This window comes from Mastigoproctus giganteus, chromosome 9 (genome assembly GCF_048544385.1).
Source record: "Mastigoproctus giganteus isolate SK-2022 chromosome 9, ASM4854438v1, whole genome shotgun sequence".
NCBI classification, from domain to species: domain Eukaryota; kingdom Metazoa; phylum Arthropoda; class Arachnida; order Uropygi; family Thelyphonidae; genus Mastigoproctus; species Mastigoproctus giganteus.
In genome coordinates this window covers 57239184-57266400 of record NC_143583.1, presented here as the reverse complement: position 1 = coordinate 57266400, position 27217 = coordinate 57239184, and the positions used below count along the sequence as shown (strand labels likewise).

The 27217-nt window shown below is 40.4% G+C and overlaps 1 protein-coding gene across 1 annotated transcript in view; it reads right to left on the bottom strand.

Annotated features, from left to right (window-relative positions):
• The window catches only part of LOC150080264 (ras-related protein Rab-8A-like), a 229718-nt gene extending 224747 nt beyond the window's left edge, over positions 1–4971 (bottom strand). Inside the window, exon 1 of the mRNA XM_090381771.1 lies at positions 4801–4971. Coding sequence (XP_090237897.1) covers positions 4801–4924 — 124 coding nt within the window. The 5' untranslated portion in view covers positions 4925–4971. The remainder of the gene's footprint in view (positions 1–4800) is intronic.
• Between the last annotated feature and the right edge of the window lie 22246 nt (positions 4972–27217).

Below are 27217 nucleotides of genomic sequence, written 5' to 3'. Positions count from 1 at the left end.
AGAAATTCAAGACTGATGTTGACAAGTATCTTCTCAGCCTTCAAACCCATGCATAGTACTAAGTAGCACGAGTCTACATACCTTTCACGTTTGGGGTTTTCATTAAAAAAAAAAGAAAAAAAAAAAGCATAATCCAAGGTTTACTTATTATCAAAGTAAGATGAAACACATGACATCTAAAGAAGTTGTGGGACTAAACAATGCAACCATCTAAAGGGGTGCAGGGGTGAGAAGTTTGTGGCCCCAGTATGAAAGGTTAGTAGTAGTGTTAAAAATTTTTGTACTTAATGTATAACACTTCAAATAGCAACCCCACCAAGTTTCATGCAGTTTCAAAAACATAAGTCACAGGTCCTGAAGTAAAAATTGTTGAATGAGAAAAAAAAAAAAAAAAAAAAAATCAGTGTGCAGCATCAAATATTGAGGGTAAAAGGGACTAATGCCAAAGACAATTCATGAAGATAGGATTACAATATTTGGAAGGATGACTGCCCCCTTCCTATTCTATGGTTACGAAGTGGGCAGCAGAATTTAAACAAGGGCAGAAAAGCCTGAAACATGACCCATGCTGTGGAAGACTTGCAATATCCATCACTTCAGAAGTTGATGAGAGTGCATAATCTCATGGCGAGTGAGAGTTTTGTACATAATTCGGATGAGATGACAGCTTCTTGGGCATCTCATCTGATTGTGTATACCACATAATAACAGGTGTTCTCACTATGAAAAAGATGTCAGCATGATGGGTCTAAAGTAGTTGACAGCAGATCAAAAACACAAGAGTTGTCAAGCCAAGTGAACATTTGCTTGTTTTAAAGCAAATTCAGCAAATTTCCTTGTAAGCTTTGTATCCATGGTTGAGACATGGGTTCATCACTTTCAGCCAGAGACACATGAGCAGTCCAAACAGTGGAAACAACTTTTTTCCCTCTCGAAAGGAAGCAAAGTTGATACCTTCTGCTGGCAAGGTGATGGCATCAATTATTTTGGGATACTGATGGAGCAGTGCAAGTGGATTACCTTCAGAAAGGTCAGCCAGTCAGAGACATTATGCAGACCTTGTGAGGCATTTGCATGAAAACATAAACACGAATGCTAAGGAAAACTTAGCAAAGGAGCCTTGTTCCACCAGGACAACATGCCTGTTCACAAGTCTATCATTGCCATAGCTGCACTGCACAAGTGCAGCTTTGAAATCTTGAACCATCTTCAATATTTGCCAGACCTAGCATGATATATGAGATTTATCTATATACTAATTTTAAACTATACCTGGCTGGCATACATTTTCCCACCAACAGTGACATCATTGCTGTAATGGATACATTCTTGTAGGCCCAACAGAAAACTTCTTCCCTGCATTGGTGGCAAAAGTATATTGACTCCAAAGGGAACTGTGTTAAAAAAGTAACATGTTACCAGATTCCTTAAATAAACCTGTCATACTCAGGCCACAATTTTTTCAAATGTCAGTTTATACACAGTGCCCACAGGACAATATGAAGTTCTATCAGTAACACACACAGGGTGTTACAAGTCTGTTGCCATGGGAAAAATAACATCCTAAAACTTGCTGAATGGTGCAGAGAGGCAATTTCTATTTTCATGGGTTTTCTGGCACTCTAAAACCATTCTCCCCCACCCCAAAAGTAACTTTTAACACCTTCACTATTATAGTTCTATAATCTTCTAAGCCAATTCAAAAGCTTAAACAAATGTTGCCATTTATAATTTTTTGGAATAAATCTCTGAAAGCTTACTATGGACATCCAGGCCTTCCATTATTAAAATGTAATAAATTTCAATTCAAATTTTTCTTCTTCTCGTGTGTGTGTTTGTTATTTGGTTTTTAGGAGCATTAGCAACTAAGGCCATATTGCTCCGGGGATATGCAGTGGTCATTCCCTGACCTTTCCGCATCCTCCATATTTGGTGGTCATGGGCTCAAACCCCAGTCTAATCAAGAAGCATGTGTTACGCACTGTTGCTCCTGCCTGCCTCCTGCTGTGATCCTGCACGTTTTAGTTGAGATGTCTTCAGGCAACTGAAAACATGCAAAAAGAAATCACTGTGCCAGATCTGCAAACCTAGGTGGAGTATCATATATTATCTTCTTTGGTATGGCTTTCCCATGCTATAGCACTATTCATTAAACTCCTGGAATAACACTACTTACTCCAAATGCTTAGGAGTTACCCATTAGCAGTTGTTTGGGTGACAGAGACTTGTCAAAAAATAAAATAAATTAATTCTCTTCAGTCTTATTTTACAATCAACTAGTTTCAATGAATTGAAATTACGGCTGATTACAATAATCAACTGTAATCACAATGCATTACTTCACATGTGTATTATTTCATTTTGCCATTAAATTGACATTAATTAAGAAAATTATTGAATTGCTGGCCAAACTAGAAAATATGCAAAGAATTTCCAATTTATGACAAGGAGAAACTTTGAAAGCTGTCTGTTTATTGTACCAAAAGTTTATTTTTCATGCCCACCAGTAATTTACATCTCTATGTCAGTTTTTTTATATCTATTTATACTAGCACAAGTTTCTTATGTCTACAAAATGCTGTCGCAACACGCACCATGTAGTGTTAAAAAGAAAGCTTATAGAGCATCAATAAAAAAGTTATCACTATCCATTCCCTTTAACAGTTTGTCTAGTTCTTCCTTGAATTAATTCAAACTACCCACCAAATGAAAGTTTGTTCCCACATTCAACTATCTGCTAGCTGAGGAAAAGCTTCCCACACAACTATCCTTTATTCAATTCGAATTTATGATCCCTCACATGTGTAGTCTGAGCACGAGGAAGGATTCCATCAGCACCGAGTTTAATTCATTCAAAGCCTTAAAACCTCAATCAGATCCTCTTGTAGGTACTGTTTAACAAACCTACAGAGTGATACACACTGTTGTTACGTTAATTCGGATTACTGCTACCCATAAACAGTACCTTACATTTGTCTATATTAAACTTCAATTGCCTTTTCTCAGGCCATCTGCCTAATTTTTCTAGATCTTGTTGCAGTAGCATATCTTGTCATTAACCAGGATGCCAACCTTTGTATCATCTGCAAACTTATAAATTAAGCCTGATATACTTTCAATATCATTAATGAATAGTGAAAACAACAATGAGCCCATCACTGAACCCTGGGGGACAAATAACATTAGTCCATGAAGAACACTGTCCATTGATAACTACTGTCTTCTCCCACTCAACCATTCCTTTATCCATAGTAGTAACTTGCCCTTAATGCAAGACTGCTCCAATTTGTACAGCATTTTTTTTTTTTTTTTTTTAATCTTTTAACTAACTACAATAGAATACTGGTCATTTGAAACAACTCGGACAGAGTCTTTCAGACAATATATTTTTTTTGGATAATTAATTCTAAACGCAATTAAAACAAATTAATGAGAGAATACTGCAGTAACATACAAGCATCATTTCACATGATGTACTACTATACTTGCTTATACAGCTTTAAAATGTCCTTTTTTTCCCCCTCCCACTGAAAAATTCTATACTTTCTTTAATGGCATTAAATTTGTATTCAATTCTTTTCTTTTGATTCTGCTTACCTAGTAGTGATCTGAAGGGCATTACAAACTTCACTAGCATTCTGTGGTATGAATATACCATTCATTTTGTGGTATATGTAAATGATTACATATAGAATACTTAATGAACATAACAACCCTCTTCATTTCCAATTTCTGTCCAATTAAGAATAACATTTAATGATGAATCTATTTTGTCATCTGTCAAAATGTGTTGGTCATACAAATTATTATTAGTCACCATTGCAGTGTATCAATGAAATTGTAATTCAATTCAAAGAACTTAGGATCAGAAAAATAGTAGGAAGCATTAATATTGGTAGTGGAAAATGCTGATGAACCCCCTTGTGAACAAAATTTCACACTTTTAAATTCGTCTCTAATTCCTGGCTTTTTCTCAATGTCACAACTATGAAGTAAAGCCACAGACTGCCTATACTTAATAACAGTAGCACCTGCACACATGACATTATCTTTTCGTATGCTTAAAGGAAAACTGTTCTTCAATATCACCAATTTGGGATGCTGCCAGATATATTCTGGTCCTATACCACCTATCCATATTGAATAATACATATCCCCTATTTTCTGACAACAGAGTCGTCATATGTTTTGCTAATCTGTGTCATATTTTCCATATTAATTTAATTGCAGTTTATAAGAAGGCAGAAACGCCTCAACATATAATTCGGCTCACACATAATTCTAGCGGGAGCACACAAGTCAGAGGAGTTTACAACTAATCATTATTAATCAATATTTACCAATCACGCGGGTTTCAAGTACAGTTAAACTCAAGCGGGTGAGCACTGCACTCCCGCGTTTTACCACTCGACTACAGACTAATTTCTCATTATCATACAAATCTACATGATCTAAAAACACGCATTAGGAGAGACGAAATATTTAATCATCAAACGCTTATAGTTCGTAAGCTTAACATTCTAAATCTGCCTGTCAAATGAATAATTTAATGTTGTAGTCGTCTGTAACGAATCAGTCAGTTGAAGCCATCAGATATTTCAGAACAATTCATGCCATTAAAGAACACTTTCTTCTTTTCAAGTGGTCATATGTGATCAATACCCGATATGTTACTCACTTAACCTTTACCTAAGTAAACGTTGAATAAACATCACTTGAAAATTCCATTCAAAGATTTTGAGTTAGCCAGCTGTATACACACTAGAATTAGGGCTACATAGAAAATAAGACATTTCTTACCGATAGTAGAAATAAAACTGGAACTGAAGTTATCTTCTGAAAACCTAAATAAAATGCAAGTCTTTCCTACTCCTGAATCTCCTATTAAGAGAAGCTTAAATAAATAATCATACGTTTTGGCCATTTTACAAATAATGAAACTGAGTGTAAATTGTGTGTATATATGGTTGTTAAGTGGTAACTCCCTCTAACACTACAACACACAAAGTTATTCGTCACTTCCGGAATTACTCATAAGCATACACGTTTTATTATTTTGGGCACTCCACATCTTATTTTCCTTATTATTATATCCTGTGCTTTGTTTATATTGTTTCTTCACAAATACCATTTGATTGCAACCGCTACGCATAACATTACAAAAAATAAATAAATAATAATATAAAATAAGAAAACACCTAATCACTTCAGATTTATATTACAGACCACTTAGAAGGAAACCTAAAAAAAGTAGGGACGTCTACTTATATTTTAATATTGAATGTGGGATCTGAATATTGAAATTACGCCTGCAATTTATTGCAGGCGTAATTTCAATATTCAGATCCCTGTTCAAATGCAGCATTTGGTTTCAACATGACGGGGCGCCTGCCCCGTCATGTTGAAACCAAATGACCATTTGAACAGGCGTTTTCGTGACCATTTGAACAGGCGTTTTGGGCGTCGATGGATTGGCCATGGTGGACCCGTTGCCTACCCCCTACGCTCACCTGATTTATACAGCTTTGGTTTCTTTCTGCGGGGGGCCCTTGAATTGTATAGTGTATTAATCGCCTGTGGAACCGGAAATGGATCGCGTGGCGAGACTCTTGTGACTGCTGGTACTGTCAAAAAAACTTTGGGTGTGTTCGACCGTGTCTGCCAATGCATGCTGCGTCGGTGACACCCATGCGTCGCGTCTCATGGTGGAACCTTCGAGCATCTGTTGTAACATCATGAGATGCATCCATCTCGTACTCCATTGTTAACGTTATGTCAAATAAATGTTTGCCACTAATTACTGTCTTGTGTCATTTCTGCTTCTTGTGCCTCTGCTGCTACTTTCCCGTTACGCGTCCGGTTATGGGTTCCTATGCGATTCACCTTACTTATGATGTTACCTACCTCCCCTAAACGTTTTGTACCAATATTTTTGAGACACCCTGTATATCTTAGCTAACATTTAGGCATAAAGACAAAAAAAACCTGAGTTTTTCATTTCAAAAAAACACACGGAAATCGACAAAAGAATGGACGAAATTTGCGGCCATCTTATGCGAATTAGTATAGTAGCGGTTCAGTATAATGTGACTATACTAAATGACTTAAAAAGCATCAAAAATGATCTACAAATTTAGGAATGGCAAGATTAAAAACCCATTGACTGATCTCTCACCTCTTAATAAACTGAACTAATCAAATTCTACTTTTATAAATGTGAATATCAAATCAACCCCTCCAGCGTTTATTAGTATTATTATTCAAATAAGAAAAAGTAGTGCCAAATGACACTTTGATACAATATAATGATAAGAAATCTATACAATAGAGGTCTTCTCCTGATGACAGAAAGCAAGCTTATACAGCATCGGTATAAAAAAAACACTTTCAATATTAGTAATTCATCCCCTCTAATACATTAGCATTACTTTCTTGCATTAGTATTAGTTGAGGCATATGCCTCAACTAATACTAATGCAAGAAAGTAAGCTTATACAGCATCAGCCAAAAAGAAAAAAAAAAAAAAAACCTTCCCCTTTCACCCATCTGGTCACTCCAAATGTTTGTCTAGTTCAGCCTTAAATACATTTAAGCTATCATCTCCAACAGTAACAGATGGAAGTGTGTAAGCGCAATCAACTACCCGCTGGATAAAGGAAAAATTCCACACATCTATTCTACAACAGCCTTTCTTCAATTTGAAACTATGTCCCCTCAGATTCATTGCATGTCTGCAATTCTGCCCAGACACGATAAAAGGGAGTATATGATGAGAGCCTTGTCGATCAATTCGGCCCTGGAAAGATTGTGCAAGGCTCAAGGGATAGAATTTTTTTCAGCCTGGGCTGTACTTGTTAACAGGAGAGATTGCTTCTACAGGGATGGGATACACTTAAATAGAAAGGGTGCAAAAATATTTGCTGATGCTATCGAGGCAGTGTTAGGTGGGCCTGAAAACTGCTAGCTTGGGGGGAGACAAAGACCAATAGATTGACAGTAGCCACTGGCAGAGGTGAAAGAGATTCTTGCACTGCTTCTATTAGAATGAACAGAAGCCTGAAAAACAAGAGGCATGATATTTCAGAGACTGCTGGGAGACATTGCGGTACAAGTAAACACATGGGTTGTGTTAGGGTAGCTAAGAATAGAAACAGGTGCAGGTATACTTGCGTGTACACCAATGCTAGGAGTTTAGTAAATAAATTTGATGAATTTGAGGTATTGCTCAAAACATCAAAGGCAGATATTGTTGGAATATCAGAGACGTGGTGTCACACAGATATAAGGGATGCAGAACTGGAATTTGGGGAGTACAACGTCTACAGAAAGGATAGATAGGATAGGAAGGGAGGAGGGGTTATGCTATTAGTTAAGAAACACATAAAAACCAAGGAAGTGAAGCCAGTCGACATCGCTGGACAGTGCAGTGTTGAGTCAGTTTGGTGTGACATAAGCATTGGGAGATCAAAATGGAGAGTAGGAGTGTGCTATAGGCCTAATGACTCTGATGAATATAATAAGAAACTGTACAGGGAAATAGAGTGGGCCAGTAAATCAGAGAGTCTTATAATGGGAGATTTTAATTTCCCAGATATTGACTGGAATTTGGGGTCTGGTCACTCACACACTAGCAGGGCTTTTGTGGATTTATTGGACGATTGTTTTCTACATCAGCATGTTCGGGAGGCAACTAGAGGGAGTAATACTCTTGATTTGATTATCAGCAGTGATTCTTCATGCATTAAGAATCTGCAGATAAATGAACCACTAGGTGGCAGTGATCACAGTGTGCTGAAGTGGGATTTACTCAAAGAGGTAACTACCATTAGGGGTAAAGGGAAGGAAGTGCTTTTGTGGATTTATTGGACGATTGTTTTCTACATCAGCATGTTCGGGAGGCAACTAGAGGGAGTAATACTCTTGATTTGATTATCAGCAGTGATTCTTCATGCATTAAGAATCTGCAGATAAATGAACCACTAGGTGGCAGTGATCACAGTGTGCTGAAGTGGGATTTACTCAAAGAGGTAACTACCATTAGGGGTAAAGGGAAGGGTTATTGCTTCCGTAAAGGCGACTGCGATGGACTGAGACAGTATTTAAATTCTATACATTGGGACCAACTGATGATGTTGCCAACAGCAAATTCAAAATGGGAAGCATTCAAAGAACTTATCTTGGAAGCTACTAGGCTTTACATACCAACTAAGAAATATTGTTCAAGGTTTAGGCCAAAATGGATGTCAGATGAACTAATGAGGCATATGGCAGAGAAGAAAAATGCATGGGATACTTACAAATTAACACATGACACAGAAGCCTATGATAGATACAAGTTGATATGCAACCAAGTTACAAAGGAGGTTAGGCAGGCGAAGGGAGATTACGAGACATCCTTGGCAAGGGATGCAAAGAAAAACAGCAAAGAGTTCTTTACTTATGTAAACTCTAGAAGGAAGGGGATGAATCAGATTGGTCCACTTGATATTGATGGATCAACTGTTGATGATCCTGATCAGGTAGCTAACAAACTAAATGAATATTTTGCATCGACATTCACACATGAGGAGTTATTCAGCGAGGGGAATGCCAGAGGTGTATTCAACTCTAGCAGTAAGCTACAGAATCTTGAAATAACTGGGAGTAAAGTGGAGGAGAAACTGTTGAAGGTAAACACAAGAAAGTCAAGTACTCCACCAAATCCAGATCGGGTACTTGTTGGAACTGGGTAGTCGAACTCTCCCCGAAGATATGGAAAATATTATCCCAACAACAACGAATATTTATTGGCTGGAGCTCTTGCCGGTTCAAGGAGCACATACCTACAATCAAGTGCTTTAAATGCCTCTGATTCGGACACATCCCATGTCTGTGCCCGACAAGACTTCACCTGTGGCCACTGTGCCAAACGCGGACACACCTACAACAATTGTCAAAAAAAATCAAGCCCCAAATTGCGCCAATTGCAAAGCCGTAAAAATGCATCCCAATCACTCCGTCCAGGATGTCAAATGGCCAATCTATTTAAGGGTATTGAGAACCATCCAGAACAAAACCGACTATGGCTGTACACCATAATCCCACCAATGTCCTCAAGATTCACCAACTGAATGCCCAAAGAGCCAGAAATGTTGTCGAACAAATTAGAATGAAAATGGATGAAGAAGAAATTGATATTCTCTGTGTTGAAGAGCCCTACACCCCCAAGAAACGGGTACAAGGCTACCCTCGAGCATATAGGATAATTGAGACAACCACAGATACTCCATGGGCAAAAGTGTAAAGTGTAAAGTGTTCATTGTCTAACGGCCCAAGGGATTTCCCCCATCTCCGTGTTCTGTACTCTGTTTGTGAAACACAGAACACTGTGAAGGTCAGAGATTTTAAAAAGTGTAAGGTACGTGTTTATGTTGTGTAGTGTCATGTTGTGTTGTTCCTCTGACCTTTTTGCCGTTGGGCCCCTAGTGGGACCCCCCCGTTGCCCACACAACCCCGAGGAGGCAGGTCAGGCATAGAGGGATCGCATTAGAAGTAATTACTCTGGCAGGCCCTGCCACCTAATTTCCTAAGGTTTCAGTGGCAAGGGCCTAAAAAAAAAATAAAAATAAATAAAAAAATAAAAATAAAAATAAATAATAATAATAAAAAAAAAAAATAATAATAATAATAATAATAATAAAAAAAAAAAAAATTATAATAAAATAAAAAATAAAATAGAATAAAATGCATATTTAGTTAGAGTAGGGGGGTGTGTGTGTGTGTGTGTGTGTATATACTGTGTCGGGGTGGTTCCCAGGCATATGCCCATCTCCACCTAATTCTTTAAATAAAACAGATAACTGTAAAGTGGGCCTGAAACATAGCTAAGAAATTGAATATTCAAAACAAGAGCATTTTTAGATATAAATTACACTAATTATATCTAAAGAAAAATAGTCAAATTTTGTATAGGAAAGGTTAAACTTGTATTAAAGAAATGTTTATGAACTTAGTATGTTGTTTATGTCAGGTCACTCTGCCATCAGGAACCAGCTGATATCTTCAGCTGTAGGCTGATGCCCGACCCTGGGCACGTGGAGCCGGACCTGTCTCTACTATTGTATACTGAAGTGCAAGGCACTAACCTGCACCCAACAGAGGAAGTGCAATACTGTTGGGTGCCAACATCCCTGGTCTCAGGCCGCCCAAACCCGAGAACCAAGGAAAAAAAAAAAAAAAAAAAAAAACCACCGTAGTGGTACATGTTCAGGAGCCACAGACCGGACAAATAGCTTCCCAGACTGAAGCACCCGAACCCAGATGCAATCATGCATGATTCACATATGCTGCCAACTCTAGATCTGAAAAGTTCCTTATGATTGTTCTTCTGGCAAACACAGCGGCAGCAAATCTCTGCAGAGCCCGGAAGCTAGATGCATCTTGTATAAGGATCTCCACGTTATCCTCAGTAAAGGGAGAAACCTCGTCGAAAAGTCGACGACGCTCTGATCCATAAAAAGGACAAACAAACAACACGTGCGTCCAAGTTTCTGCATCACCACAAGAACACCACGGATCAGGCTCCAATCCTTTTGAAAATAGTTTGTCACGAAAAGATCCGTGTCCGGTCAATATATAACTTGTAAACATCGTAGGACAAAACCAAGAAGACACTGTCTTTGACATAGCAAAATCCGCCGCTGGAATAATTCTTCTTGTTGTCTCGCCAAATGCAGAAGAGCTCCATCGAATCCTCCACATGGCAATGAGGGAGTTCCAAATTCTGACTTTTTCCTCTTTAATGTTGGCAGTCAGGTCAATAGAGATGCCCAGGCACTGAGCCGAAATTCCTTTTCTTAGTGCATATAACATACCACGGTACAATACATATAAATCAACTGGAAGAGCACCTGCGATCACCTGCAGTGCAACCGTCGAGACAGTCCGAGGAGCATACAGCAATGCTAGCAACATAGATCTCTGCGGAGGACGCTCGGCCACCAAAGGGTGTCGAACGCTCCCGCGAAATCAGTTGTAATCATCAGGAAGTATTTTCTGTCTGCTTGGCGGGCCTCAGTGAGCAGTGCCTGTAGAGCATCAACTGTGGAACGCCCTGGTCTGAAACCATATTGGTTTGGAGATATTAGGTTTGCTTTCTCATAGTGGCTTTGGATCCATACATGGAGGAGACGCTCTAGGAGCTTGCTGCATACGGACAATAGGGCTATGGGCCTGTACGAACTTGGTAGATGTGGTAGTTTTGTCGTATTTTTAAGGATAAGTTTCATATCTGCAACTTTCCAGTCATCAGGGAAGGTGCTAGTGTGTAGGCAGAGATTGAATAGGTGCAGCAATAGCTCCGGGGACATTTCGAGTCCAATAGGTTTCATTTTCTCTGCAGATCTCATGCTGCTCAGTTGTTGTTGGATTAATGTTTGGAGGAAAAACCTTGTTTAAGATGTTTGAGACTGAGTCCCTCCAGGTCGTGGTTAGGTTTCCCTGCGGGGTTTCTGTAGCGGTGTTCACTTCCCCCCTGGGGAGTTTGTTTGTGGTGATTTTGTAACACCACCACTCAGGGGTCAGAATTTCCCGTGTAAGAGACAAGTTGCTCCCAGGATTGCTGCTTTGATTTCTTTATTCTTTCCGTATACACGTTTCTTGCTGTTCGATATACTTCTTTAAGTTCTTCGACCTCCACATCAGGCCAAGATCTTCTCGCCCTTTGGAACACTTTTCGTTTGGCTTGTACCTCCTTTCTCATCTTTCGAAGCTCCTCATTCCACCAGGGCACCGCTCCCGGAGAAGGTTTTTTCCTTTTAATTGTGGCGTTGCAGACTTGTGTTAATAGGGTGGTAATCTCTTTTTGAAGAAGGTTTGGATTTTGAGTTTGCCTGAGTTTCTGCTGCTGTTTTCCCACCATTTCCAGCAGGGCACCCGTGAACGTGTCCCAGTTTGTTTTTTCTATTGCATATCTATGTTGCATTACTCTGGAAATTGGCTGTCTATTACAGTTTTTTGTGATCCTGAATGTAATGGCTCGGTGATCCGAGGTCGTCCAATCATCTTGGACCTTCCAGTCGGAGATATAGCTGGCTGTGTTTCTTGTAGCAAGAGAAATGTCAATGGTGGCTTCCCAAAGGGTGCTGCTGAAAGTGGGGAGGTTGTTTGGCTGATTGAGGATTCCGAAAGGGGAGTTACCCAGGTAGTTGTCCAGTCTTTGGCCGTTTGTTGCTCCTCGACGGTCTGGTGTTGTGCTGTACCACGCGGGAGACCTGCAGTTTACATCTGCCCCAACGATAATTCTCCCTCCAGTAAGAGTATTTAGTACGCTTTGAAGGTATCTTATAGCCCTGATAATATCTTCTCCTGGACGGCAGTATAGGGCAACGATAAAAGTTTCCAAACGCTGTAATAATGTGTGCACATACGGCCCAGGCTGTGCAAAGTTGTGTTATCTTTGTGGCTGTGATGTCAGGGTTTCTTACAGCTATTGCTGCCCAGGGGGTTTCCCCTTCCACCTGGATGACTTTGTAGGTCAAGGGATAGCCTCTGACCTGGTTCTTATGGGTGTACGGTTCTTGCAGGATAATTACATCCGTGTTGTCCTCTTCTGCCCGAATTCTGATTTGGCCGACCACAGCCCGGGCCCGCTGTGCGTTAATTTGCATTATTTTTACCTTTTCGAAGTTAAATTTTTTAAGGTGTCTCCCCATAATCGATCCGTTGTTGGTGCTGACCCTTGGCTTTTATATATGTTGGACATATTCTGTCTCTGATGGAATGTGCTGAGTCGATTTTGAAACTTTTACAGTTCACACAAATAGGATCTTTGGTTTTGTTAGGACAGCTGTTAAATTCGTGGCCTTTTTCAGCACAATGGCCGCACGTTGGCACTGTCTGGATACAAGTGTGTGAAGTGTGGCTGAACCTACAACACTTGAAGCATTTAGGCACAGCTACATGTTCGCGAAAGCGGTGGCTGCCCCAGTTTATGTATACCCTTGCTTGATTGTTAAGGACTTTCCAGGCGATTGGGTTGATTTGAACAATCCAGTTTTTGCCTCCTCCTCCTTTGACTTTTTTTGAGTATTTAGGTGTGATTAAGGCATCTGCCTCTAAGTCTGGGAAGTACTCCTACAAGTTCCTACAGTATAGTTCCTCAGTGAGTTGCTGCGGGGTCAGGTTATCACTGAGGTCAAAAATGATGATAGAGGGCCCCAACGTTTTTGGCGCCTCTGCCTTTAGACCCATTGTCATTATTTTTGCATTGGTCATAATTTTGTTAGCTTCTTTTTTAGTTTCCGTTTCGATTACTATGCCTGTATTTCTACTTTTTCTTATTGCATTTATTTTCGTAGTTTTGAGATCATCTTTCAACTCTGTCATTATTTTGGTCTTGATTTGTTCACTTGTATGTGATTCTTTGGAGTTAATGGGTCTGATAACCACCAGATTCTGCTGTTTTATCAGGGTTCTGTTTCTTATATGCTGGGGGTTTTGTTGACTGGTCTGTGGTGGATGCCCTTGGATGGAAGCACCCAGTTTAGAGGCTGGAAGGTTCTTAAGTACAGCACCGGCATAAGAGGGCACTGTAGATGATTCAGGTTCTGTGGTTTGGCCCAGTTCCCGCTCGGGTGAAGATTGCGGAAGCTTAGCGCAGATGTCTAAGGCCTTTTCCAGTATTGTAGACCTTGTCTTGATTTCTTCGTTGACAGCTTTTAGCTTCTCATTCTCGATTAGAAGAGCTGTTGTGATTGTTTCTAGGCTTGTCCAAAGCTCCTGGACATAGTTTCCAGTGGCTTTGGTGAATCTTATGGAGTCTTGGTTGAGGAGTGCCACCAAGTTCCTGTGCAAGACTGAGATGATCTGATGGAAGGAGGTGGTGTCTCCCTCATTAAAGAGGCCAGCCAGAACAGGTGGTGCAGGAATGGTAAGCATACTGGATGGTGGGATCCCAGATGAGACCACTTGGTCCAGAGCAGACGGTAGTTGTGTAGCCAAGAAATCTGCTGGGGCAGTTTGAAGTGGCAGAGCTGATGGAGTTTTGTGAGCACCTGAGGAGTTTCGCGTCTCAGAAGCAGCAGCTACAGGAGTGTTTGGAGCTGCAGGTAAGGCTGCGGTTGAGGTGGAGTTTGCCATCAATTCGAGGATGGAGGCAGCTATTGGTGTAGAGATTCTTTGGTCCAAGGTGGAAGCTGAGTAATTATGGTCTATGAAAGGTGATATACAAATATTATTCATCTGTGCAGGAAGTGAAGAGCAAGAGGAGCGCAGAGGACAAGCTCTGGACCTTCCCTTGGACTTCTTTCTCTTGGAGGAGGATTTGCCAGATACTCTAAGAAGCAGTGAATTAGAAGTCTCCGATTCGTCTCTCTCAGACGTGCTAACTTTCAGTGTGAACTTTCAGTATTTTCATTATTTTCAACCATCTTACTCTGCTGGGATGAAATATTTAAGTTCAGGGGGTAAATGGTTCTATTGAATTTTAGTCAAAAATCCAGAAATGTCTAGTGAAGAATTTAAATAATTAACAGAAAAGAAGAGTTTCCAACTCTTGTCGGTAGGGCGCGCTGAAAGAGATGGGAAAATTTGCATATTGTATTATTGGGCGACAGAGGATTGCTGACGTCACCCGAGAATCAGTAGTCAGATGTATCAATGCACAATAAAAGAGAGTCCCCTTCAAAAGCGAACCAACTCCTTATGCACCACCTACTCCATGGGCAGCCATCATTATTAGGAACACTACAATTACAGTCACAAACATCGACTCCTTATGCACCCCCTTTAGTGTTTGTGCACACATTATCTGCCAACAAGGCGCTCTCTGCACGTAGTCTCGTTGTACTGGCGACCACGAACTGATATCGCACCATATATTGAATATCTCCAGTCAGTCATAACTCTCTTACCTTCCAGCAAAATCCTAGTAACATTGGATGCCAATTGTAGATCTCGCCTGTGTCATAGCCGGGTGGATGGCCAAGCAGTTTCCCAGAATGGACAGCGATTAGAAGATTTCCTTTCGTCTTCTCCATTTGAGGTCCTTAACCAACCACATCACCTTTCTACCTTCAGCAATACCCTGTGGGAAAGCACCATTGACGTTACCCTCGCCACACGGTCCATAGCACAAAGTTCTCATCATGGATGGTTCATGCGGCCTGGACCACCTCAGACCCCAGGATCATCTCCTTCCATCTATCTAGACAACTTGATGGTACTCCTCCCATATATCACGATATCATCAGATACTCCACCAAAACAGCTGATTGGAATGGACAATATAAAATCAAAGCTACAAATGGATACATCTCAACTAAACCATCTTGATCCACAGGAGCACCTCTCCCTCTTAACAACCACAATCCAACAAGCATGTGAGAGAACTATAAAAAAACGTCAGAAGCACCTAAAAGCAGTCCCATGGTGGTGCAGGGAACTAGAAAACCTAAGGCGTCAAGTCCACGCTGCCCGAAAAGCCTTCCAGAGAGCGAGGCACTCCTGGCCTCCTACTGAAGTCCAGGCTCTACGGGAAATATAGAAGACATCGTAATGACTACACAAGCCTCATTCGGCAGAAAAAGAATGTGTCTTGGCAGAACCTTGTGACAGCTATTGGTAATGCAGATCATTGGATGATCGTTTATCTCATTGTTATTAACAAGCTGCCCAGGGGAGAGAAGGTAAAATGCAACCGTGACCCTCGATCGCAATCCAACACACACAAATGGGCTGAATCCATGAATAATATTCTGAATGCCCTACTTCAGACTGATGAGAGACCTATCAATGATGAACAAAAGCAAATTGAATAAGACAACCAGGCCTTCTCCAACGATAAAATAGAACCTCCTTTCACCTCTGAGAAAATGAACAAAGCACTTGACAGAATAAAAATAAATAAATTCCCTGGTCATGAAAATATTGAGGCAGAGGTCATCAAGAGAGCAGCAATATTTGTACATCTTCCGAACCACCTATTAGCACTGTTCAACAAATGCCTTGCTAAAGGAATTTTCCCTGATTCTTGGAAACAGGCGGTGCTTCGACTCATTCTAAAAGGTCCAGATAAAGATCCTACTCTACCCAAATCTTATCGCCCCATTGCTCTTCTCCCGGTCTTGGGCAAGGTAATGGAGTGGCTGCTTCAATCTAGATTATCTACCTACTACCAGAAAACCAACTTAGACTCTCCAAAGCAGTATGGCTTTAAGGCAGGATGCTCCAATGAAGTTGCTATGAACAATCTCCTCAACACAGCAAACTCAACCACAGAAAAATATCTACCGGTTATCTCCAATGACGTTGCTGGTGCCTTCGATGCCATCTGGTGGCCCAGCATTGTCAGGAGATTACGTCAACTCAATATTCCACTCAACCTCTACCGCTGTCTCCAGAACTATCTCTTCAATCGCTCAGTAACTGTTCAAACAAATTTTCAGTAAACTTATGTCATTATTATTAGCTATATGGTGCAAGGAAGCCTGAGGCTTATGCTACAGGTAAGCCCCAGCCAAAAAAAAATTCCCGAGTTACCCTGAGAGAGAGAGAGAGAGAGAGAGAGAGAGAGAGAGAGAGAGAGAGAGAGAGAGAGAGAGAGAGAGAGAGAGAGAGAAGTAGAAGGGAATCACCAAGAAAGAGAAGAATGACGATATCCAGCTGAGGACCCTGGGTGTGCCAAGCCCATACTCCTCAGATGTGAGCCCCTGGGAGCGGCTCATTCCCAACTTCCCGATCAGTTATTAGAGGTTGTTACAGGGCTCAGTTCTTGGGCCCTACTTCTGGAACTTAATGCTAGATGAATTTCTTCTTATGGATCTATGTCCTGTGGACTGCATGGCCTATGCAGATGACCTCAACCTCCTTATCAAAACTGATTCTAGAACTCAGCTTGAGCAAATTGCTTCCTTTGCCTTAACGATCCTCCAAAATTGGGCAAACACCCACAAGTTAGTCATCTCTAGGGAAAAAACGAAGACTATCCCCCTCAAAGGATCCTTGGACATAAGAAAACCGCCCCAAATTGAAATCTCTGGGCAGACATTGCAACACAAAACAGAACTAAAATATCTAGGAGTAACCTTCGACTCCCGATTAACATTCTTACCTCATCTTAATTACCTCTCCAACAAAAGCCGTCATTAAACTGCCATGGTCGAAAGAATTAGCAGAGCAGACTGGGGTTTGAGGAGGACTCTCATGCTACTTTACAAAACCATCTTCTTATTAGCTGTGTGCTATGGTACAAGCATATGGTTCCCTCGTGCCATCATTGCACGTAATAAAGCAAAGTTATATGAAGCATCACAAATAGAAATATAAACAAAAGATATTTATTAATAGTTAAGGAAAAGCTAAGGAATATTTTACAGGTGCTCTCAAAATATTCCAAAATGAGCATTTTCAACCTTTATACAACAGTTTTGGTAAACACGACAATTATGGCTGAAATGTTATCAAAAGCCGTCAATTTGCTTCAGTTTATCATTCTAAATGGAAAACAAAATGAAAAGTTCACCAGGTGCAAACTAATATTTAGTTGAACCGCCTCTGGCCCTGATGACAGCAGTACATCGTCGAGGCATTGACAAGATCAATTTCTGAAGATAATCAACTGATATTTCGTGGTTCCAAACACGAAATATGGCTTCCTGAAGTTCATGAAGTGTCTTTGGCTTCTTTCTGGCAACTGCAGATTCCACACGATGCCAACAGTTCTCTATAGGATTCAGGTCAGGGTTGTTTCCTGGTTAGCTAAGAGTTGTAATGGACCGTTCTTCGAACCATTTTTTCACCTGTAACAAATGTAAATAGATTAATGTCGAATTTCTAATGCAGAAATGAAGCTAAAGTAACTACAGAAGTGCCTACTTACACTTTTCGCCCGATGACAAGGAGCAGAGTCGTCCTGAAATATGCAGTTACTTGGCAGGTTGAAATTGTCTCTAATGGTTGGCAGCAACTTGCCTTCCAATGTAGCCAGGTGTCCATTGGCATTTATGGAACCTTTTATAAACTGCTGGTGACCTACTCCGCCATAGATATGAAATGCACCCCTATGTCATTTGGCTGGTAGGGAATTTCACTGTAGACACGATACAGTCTGGATGGTATTCTTCATCACGACTACGGCGAATCGTTTGTCTCCCATCAGAGCATACACGTTGAATTTCTTCTCATCCGAGAAAATAACTGACTTCCACTGCTCCGGGGTCCATTTGACATGCTCCTTATACCAATTTAATCGGGCCTTTTTCATTTTTTGTGAGGAGGAGCTTCTTCTTAGGACGACGGGCTAGAAGTCCATTTTTGAAGAGGCGTCTTCTGACTGTTATTGCACTTACTACCACTCCTGTATGTTCTTTCCTTTCTCTTTTCAGCTCAGACGAAGAAGCTTTACGGTTTTTAAGGTATAAGCGCTTCAAAACGCGGTCCTATTTTGGCGTAGAGAAGTGTTTGCATCCGGTTCCTTTTTTCCTATCATCAGAACCAGTATTCTTGAGTTTGGAACGAAATCTACTCACTTTTGACTGATTACAAGATACACTATAAGCAATATGACGGGAAGAACATCTTTCCTCACGTAAAGCAACAATAGCACTCCTTCGTGCAGTTGGCGTCAACTGCACGTAACTCGGCATCCTGACACAAGCAAGGAATAACTGCAACTCTTGCTGCAGAGGGTGTGCTTATATAGCTGAAAGTAAGAGCTGATCAATATAACGTCATCATCTATGCGTGTTAATCTTATCTGATGCAATCTGTAAGAAATATTGCCATATACTTATGTTATTCGGACGAAAATTACAATTTTAAAGTGTGATGCATTTTCTTTGAACACCAGTGTATATATATATATATATATATATATATATATATATATATATATATATATATATTTTTTTTTTTTTTTTTTTTTTCTAGAATGTAAAATAATGTTAGTAGTTGATTGTTGGAACAAACTTCCACCTGGTGCTTTTGAAGTTTGCTGAGCAGTGCAGACAGGCTGCCACAGCAGGTCATGGGGTATCATTGTCAGTGATATACAGAAATTTTGCTAGTAGGGAAAAGGAGGTGATTATTACTGTGCATATGGCAATGGTCAGGCCACGCCTTGAGTACTGCATACAGGTCTGGAGGCCTCATTTTAGGAAGGCTGTAGAGTTGCTTGAGCGAGTACGGAGAAGGGCAACAAGATTGATGAGGGGAAAGAAGGGGTTCTCTTACCAGGAAGGGCTTAATTCCTGCAAATTGCGGAGTCTGGAGACTAGGCACCTGCTAGCTGATCTGATTGAGGTGTATAAAGCCGTGAATGGGTTGAGCAGGCTCAATTCTGATGGGATTCTTCCGCTTGTTCAGATTACGAACCTGAGGGGGCATAAATCAAATTGAGGAAAGACAGTTGTAGAATAGATGTACGGAAATTTTCCTTTAGCTAGCGGGTAGTTGATTTCTGGAACAAACTTCCACCTGTCGTTGTGGAAGCCGATAGCTTAAATAAATTTATGGAGGAACTGGACACAGTTTTAGAGGGAATGTATGCGTGAGTTTTTTGTTTTTCTTTTTGGCTGATGCTACATAAGCTCATACGCTTGTTTTCTTGCATCACATGCCTCTACTACAACTACAACTACATGTAATATACAATTCAACGCAATATCCTACTCATTGTGACCAGAGCTTGCCGCACAGTCAGTAATCCTGCCCTGCAGGTTTTATCAGGTACTCTTCCTCTGGACCTGCAGGTTATTCGTCGCGGTCTTGCATACCGAATAAAGAGAGGAATTCCCACCAACATTCTGGATATAACACTCGATCTAGCTAATGATTCAAAAAACGAAATTAAACAGATTTACTCTAAGCTCTTCCAGCATTGGCAAAGATCTTGGGAGCAAACAGCCAAAGGTGAAACAACTAAAAGATTTCTTCCACAAGTTATGATAACTGCACCAAAACCTCCTCCGTGGTACTCACCAGGCCTTCATGTTTCATTCTTCCTCACTGGTCATGCATCGTTTTGGGCCAAAAAGCATTCCCTGGGTCTCACCGAATCTCATCTCTGCATATGTGGTGACAATGAAGACTGGATTCACCTTATGTATAATTGCCCTCTTTATGATTTACCCAGAAGTCTCCTAATTACCAGAACTGGAAATATACCCAGTGTGCAGGAACATCTCTACATAATTGACAAAACCAACTACAAAGCCTTCACTACTTTTGCCCAGACTGTATTTGAAATGAGTCAAATTCACTTACAGCAAACTGTTCAGCGCACCCCATCTTATAATGAACCCAAACTCAATTCACAGAACATATCCTGAATGGAATCAAAGAAAACACCAACAGGATATTGATCTTTATCCTGACCTAACAGGAATCTCTCGACGTTCACAAAGGAAGCTATCTTACAAACCCATCAACCCAAAAGGAATTTTCTACAATAGACACGAGAACTCCAAGCAATCCTTGAGCTTCATGAATCCATGTGCCTCCTCTCATCCCCTAAGAGAAGATGATCCAAATCCACTACCCAGTGTAGGACACTGCTCATTGCCTACAAGTCACCCTTGGCTGATGAAGATTCAATTGCTGACGCTGGGCCCTTGCCCAATGTCAGCAATTGAATCTTACTGGCACCTCTTCTCTTTAAGGTGTAGGACAATATCTGATTTTCCTACTTGTGTAGGAACTCCCATAAATACTCCTCTGGGAGTGAGACTGGCATTTGACTTGTCAAATGCAGGGTCATGCTATTAGGCAACCTGACTTTGTGGGTCACTTGACCTCACAATCTTTTCTCTTTTTTCTGAGGTAGGGTGGACTCCCCTTTTTTGGAGGGAGCCCACGACACTAAGCCAGCCCTCTTTCTTCTGCTTACCTTCTTTCTTCTCCTCAATCTCTCACCCCTTCTCCTATTTCAAAAAAGATTTTTTTTTTTCTTTTTGCCCTCCCAGGGAAGCTCTGGCTAACCCCAGGGTCGGCCAGCCAGAGTTCTCTTTCCACTTACCCGGTCCAGCTCCCAGTGCCAGTGACGGTAACTAGCGGTCTGTGGTGTTCCACAGACTCTAGGCTAAGCGGCCAGATGAACAACATAACCTGCACTAAGCAAATATGAACGTACACTAACATATGCTATCTGGCCTTTACAATACTGTCTTACTTCAGAAGAGTTTCAAATGCGCAGTTGTGCGAAAGCACCGGTGCCGCTTGTCAAAAAACACTATGTCACTATGCCACTATCTTTCACTTTATTTAATTTGTAACATTTTTTATCTTGTACCATCATCATATCTAACGTTTTTTTTTTTTTTTATTAATATCTTAGCTTGCACAAAAACAACCCTGATATCTTTATTTTAACTAACTTGTAAGATCTTATTATTATTATTATTATTAATATCCATATGATGCAAGGAAGCCTGAGGCTTATGCTGCACCAGGAAAAAAAAAAAAAGTTCCCGAGTAACCCTGAGAGAGAGAGAGAGAGAGAGAGAGAGAGAGAGAGAGAGAGAGAGAGAGAGAGAGAGAGAGTCAAGAGTAGAAGGGAATCACCAAGAAAGAGAAGAATGATGATATCCAGCTCAGGACCCTGGGTGTGCCAAGCCCATACTCACCAGATGTGAGCCCCCGGGGTTAATATCTTACAATATGTTTCTCTGGGGTTACTTCTACTCATATGCTACTTTGCATTTGTCAAGGTTAAACTTCAGTTGCTATTTCTCTGCCCATTTGCTCAAATTTTCTAGATCCTGTTGCAGTATCACAGTGCCATTACTGTCATTAACAACCCTTCTAACCTTTGTATCATCTGCAAACGTCGACACTAAGCCAGCTATACCTTCATCAATATCATTTATAAATATACAAAACAACAGTTGACCTAACATCGAACCCTGTGAGACTCCATTAATAACATTAGCCCACGAAGAGCAGCATCCATTAATTACCACCCTCTGTCTTCTCCCACTCAACCATCCTTTTATCCATTGTAGCAACTTACCCTTAATAGCATTCTGCTCCCATTTGTAGAATAGTCTTCCATGCGCAACAGCGTCAGAAGCTTTCCTGAAATCCAAATTCATTCATTTATTAATTACACACAATATAGTCCCAACATCATGTACATAAAAGTATATACATGATTTATATACAAGATATATTTACATATAATTATATGCTCTGACAAACATTAAACTCTCGTGTGTGTGTGCAAGTGTGTTCTTATTCAGGGTAGCTCCCAGGCATAAGCCCAAATCTACCTTGAGAACTTGGGAATATATAGTCTTTACAAAGCAGTCCTTAAAAAGTATGTTAAATTACTTGAGTCTGAGTTTACTGTAGCGCTATTCGCACTTGAAATCCCGCACCCACTGGAGGTAGTGCAATACCAGTGAGTGCCAGCAATCCCGCGCCACGGGTTGCCCATACCAGGGAGCCAGCAGGGAAAAAAAAAATAAGAATAAAAAAAAAAAAAAATATATATATATATAATAAAACAACAATAATATTCAATAGTCTGGATGGCACAACTATAAACTTCAAAAATCACAGTTCAACTGAATATTTCCTCAGCTGCTGTTTCACATGCACTGGAACCTCCAAAACCAATAACGGTACTATCCAGCAATCTCCAACTGTACGCCATGGATAATAGACGCTTTAGACCACCAGACCCGACGCAATGAATCTGATCCAGCACGGCAGAATCCAGAATGGAGTATTCATGATTGCAGCACAAAAGACAACCAACCAGAGCTCCAGACCCAACACCATGAATCAGGTCCAGCACCCCAGCCGCCAGCCAGATGTAGAAACGAATAGTGAAACTCCATGAAGACAATTAAGACACTAGGTTTGCCTCTGAAGAAAGGCTCTGAGAACAGTTCTTCTTGCAAAAACAGCAGCTGAAAATTCCTGAAATAAATTAAAACAGTCACGATTTTCAATAAGCAAATGCACTGTATCAAATGATAAGTCAGGAATATGCGCCACCAAAATCCGCCTTTGGTCTTCATACTCCCGACATAAAAAAATTACATGCATCCAAGTCTCCTGCTCGCCACATGTACAGAAAGGATCTGTCTCCAACCCTCTCTCATATAATTTGGCCCTAAGTGAGCTGTGTCCTGTTAACAAATAAGAAGTGTACATAGAAGGCGTAAACCAAGATGCCACGGTTTTTGCCAATGCATAGTTCACCTGGGGAATATATTTCCTCGTCACAGCTCCAATATCACCACTTTCCCATCTGGTCTACCATAAATCCATTAATTTGTTCCATATTCGTTGTTTTTCTTCTTTAATATTATTCTCCAAATCAATTGTAATATCCAAAAACGTTACTGATGTACCCTTTTTCAATTTGTACAAAAACCCTCTGTAGACAATAAATAAATCCAATGGCATGGTACCAGTAATTACCTGTAGGGCGTTTGTAGACGCTGTTCTAGGTACTTTCAATAATGTTAATAACATAGAGCGCTGAAGCGATAAAAGTTTCGATCGAATCCTAGTTTTAGTTACCACAGAAAACCAAACAACAGCCGCATATGCCACTATCTGGAGAAAAATAGTCTTATAATACAATGACAACACTCTCTTATTCAAACCCCACTCCTTACGAGAAATCCTAGCAATGGAGCCTGTAAAGTGTCTTACTTTTACATTTAGGTGTGAAACATGTGGGAAAAAGGAAAGTTTGTCATCTATGATTAATCCCACATACTTAGTTTTAGCAACAAAAGGAATTTGAACACCACCTAAAAGAACTCTTGGAGGCCTGTCGTAATCAAATTGTTTCTTAAAAACCATAAAACAGGTCTTACTTGCAGAGATCTTCAATTTGTTCAAATTGGCCCACTCCATTAAATCATCTAAAACTGACTGTATTTTTCTTTCCAATATAAGTCTGGAACGCCCAGAAACTCCAATCACAAGGTCATCAGCATAAGCTATCTTAGCAACCTCTGTACTCTCCTTAACAAGCCACTGATCTAAAACTGCATTCCAAAAGAGAGGTCCCAAAACCGAACCTTGAGGACAGCCTCTCAAGACACTGGCACTATATGACAGATGACGTGCACGCACAGTAATAAATCTGTCCTGAAGTATGACCTTATAGTGTTAAATATGTAACTATTACACTCTGCAAGCACTAGAGATCGAAGGGCACTTTCCCACCATACCGAATCAAATGCTCCTTCGAAGTCTATAAAGACCATAAGAACATATTTCTCAGAAGAATCCTTTATGTACTTTAAAAGAGATGTTATGGCGTCCTCTGTAGAGTGCCCCTTCTTAAATCCATGCTGATCAGCAGAACACAGATGCTTATCCTCTAACATCGCAGAAATTCTGGAAGCAAGTAACCTTTCATAAACCTTACCCATGTTCGCCAAGAGAGAAATCGGTCTGTATGCTCTCGGATCAGTCCTGGGCTTACCAGGCTTATGCAATATCTTTAGCAGTGCCATCTTCCACGGTCTTGGAAAAGTACCTTCAGTGAAACATTTATTAAACAAATTTAACATAATTTGAGGAAAGTAATCATAAAACTTAATGATTACTTGATTTTCAATTAAGTCCAAACCTGGACATTTCTTAACGTTCAATTTAGCTACTGCTGCACCCAACTCCACCAAACTGAAGAGTTCAGCTTCAGCGTCACCTGCTCCTGTAAACTCAGAGTTCATCCGGCGTATCTCCGTTTGTTCAGGTGAATCATCTTGAGGAAGATCCTGAGGAAATAGTCTGCTAACAATCGTTTCCACAGTAGAAAACCAATCCAATGTCTCATCATTATTGTTCAATAGTGTTGTATATTTCTCCACAAAGCAACTTATTACGAGAGATTTTATACACGAGACCCCAGGGATCTCTGTTACCAACTTCATTAACCAAATTTTGCCAACAAGTTCTCTTGCTCTCAGCAATAGCCTTATGAAAGGCCTTTGTTCTCTCTTTATAGGCATTTTTAAATGATTCCACATCAACACTAGAGAGATGTCTATTTCTTTGGTATACTTTCCTAGCCTGGCATACCTGAGACCTCAGAGAAGACAAAGCAGGAGTCCACCACGGCACAGACAACTTTTTAGTCCTTTTTCTCCTCGTAGAGTGCACACAAGCCTGGAAAATATGATACTGTACAAAGTTTACATATTCATAAGCTGTCATACCATTTAAACTCTCTCCAGGTATCGCACAATTATCACTATCGAAAACTGTAGTCAAATAATTTTTAAAATTGTTCCAGTTAACACGGTCCATAGAAAATCTAGACAGATCACTCGTAGCGAAGCTCTTTTCCCTTACTTCGAAACAGAGATCAAATGAAATTGTACGGTGATCACTATTTACTAAACCAGAATTGACTTCTCAATTCAAAATAGAATCGCACATACGAAGAGATGTCACAGTTACGTCAACATTGGACTCTCCATTTACAGTTGAAAAGGTGAACGGCTTATTTGGAAGGTTTTGAACAACAAGATTATGAGATAATAAGAGGTCTTCAAATTGGTTCCCTCTCACATCAGTATATCCACTGTGCCAAAAATGTGATTTTGCATTAAAATCAGCAGTCACAATGAGATTATCAGTGAAGAAACAAAAGCCATAAATAAATAATCTTATAGCTGGATAGATTTCTCTTCTTCAAAATATCCCGAAAATAATCACATAACTTCAAAATATGTATATTTTGAATTATATTATATTTAATATTATTCAGTACTATGTATTTACTGAGATGGCACTAGTTATTGTTTTCCATCTCCATGGATATTTTTAAACAAAATTTCTCAGGTAGCCATTTTCTCCCATGAAAAGTCTATGGGCTAATGCTAAGTCTATGGGAAATTTCAGAACGGTATATATTCCAGTGTTAACTCTATGTATTCCTATGTATAGTATTCAAATAATGAAAGAGAATACTTCACTCGATGATATCAGCACAACCCCACGATTCCGACACCCAAAATTTAACAGAACAACTCACCAACTCTTCGTCTTTAAGAAGCACATAATTTTATAGCAGGGGGAGGCTTAAAAAACTTTAAATAATCTTAAGAACAGGAGCACATTTTAATGATTAATCCAACCAACAATCCCTCTAGCGGTCTTTTCTCCTGAAATCCAAATATATGATATCAATATTATTTTTTGCATCCAGTTCCTTTGTAACCACATCATAGGCTAGGAACAGGACAACTGAGGGTTCGTGTCCGCCAGTGTGAAATGGGCAGAAAATGGATGACGTAGCGACCAAAAGTAGCGCAGGTCGTATGGCTTTCAGTGTGAAACGCCCTTTAGGGACCGGTTCCACCAACTCGGGAAATTCTAGGATCAGGTTCGCGCGAAGCAATTCGAACCCGCTGAATTCCACCACCGGATCTGCGTCACCCGTTGACCTTCAGCCAAGGGGTGGCTGATTCCTGGAACAAGCTTCCATCCTTTGTTGTGGTCGATAATAGTGGGAATAAATTAAAAGAAGAACTAGACAAACTATTGGAGGGCATGGATAGGCGAAATGGGATTTTTTTTTTTTTTTAGCTGATCATGTGTGAGTAACGGCCTTCGTTTCCCCGTGGTCAGGAGCGGGGGGTACAGTAGCACATGCTGTTTGAGTAGACCGGGGTTCAAGCCCCTGACTGCTAAATACTGTCGATCTGCCAAATGGCAATGTACCAGCGTGGCAGATTATGGTCCATTTTTCTCAGCATGAATTGTTGAGATGACTTTCATCCTGCAGTTGGTTGATAATGGCTGCAGTTTAACTTTTTTTAAAATTTTTTAATTATCATGTATGACCTTGCTTTCTTGCTTCATTTGCTACTACTAAATATTAATATGACAGGTTCTTCTTCTTTTGTCCTTAGTTGGCTGCTGGAGGAGGCAGTTGGCCACGTAACGAGTACGCTGCTGTAGATGCCGCAGGGTTTCGGACTTGCTCTGTGATGTTCTTCCATGCTTTACGATCCATGGCGTCAGTCCTGGCCCGATTAATGTGGAGACGTTGGCTGTTCAGGTCATTTTTCCACTTGCTTGGCCCACGTTTTCCTAGGCGCGGTCCGGTGAATGCACCATTGGGTGGGTCGTTGTCTCCAAAGGAGTGTGGATTGTATTCTATTCGCGTCCATTATATGTGGCCAAACCATCTAAGCCTACTCCTTTGGTATTGCACTCCTTCCACTGGACGACAAATTAGTGCAGCAGCACTAGATAATAGAAG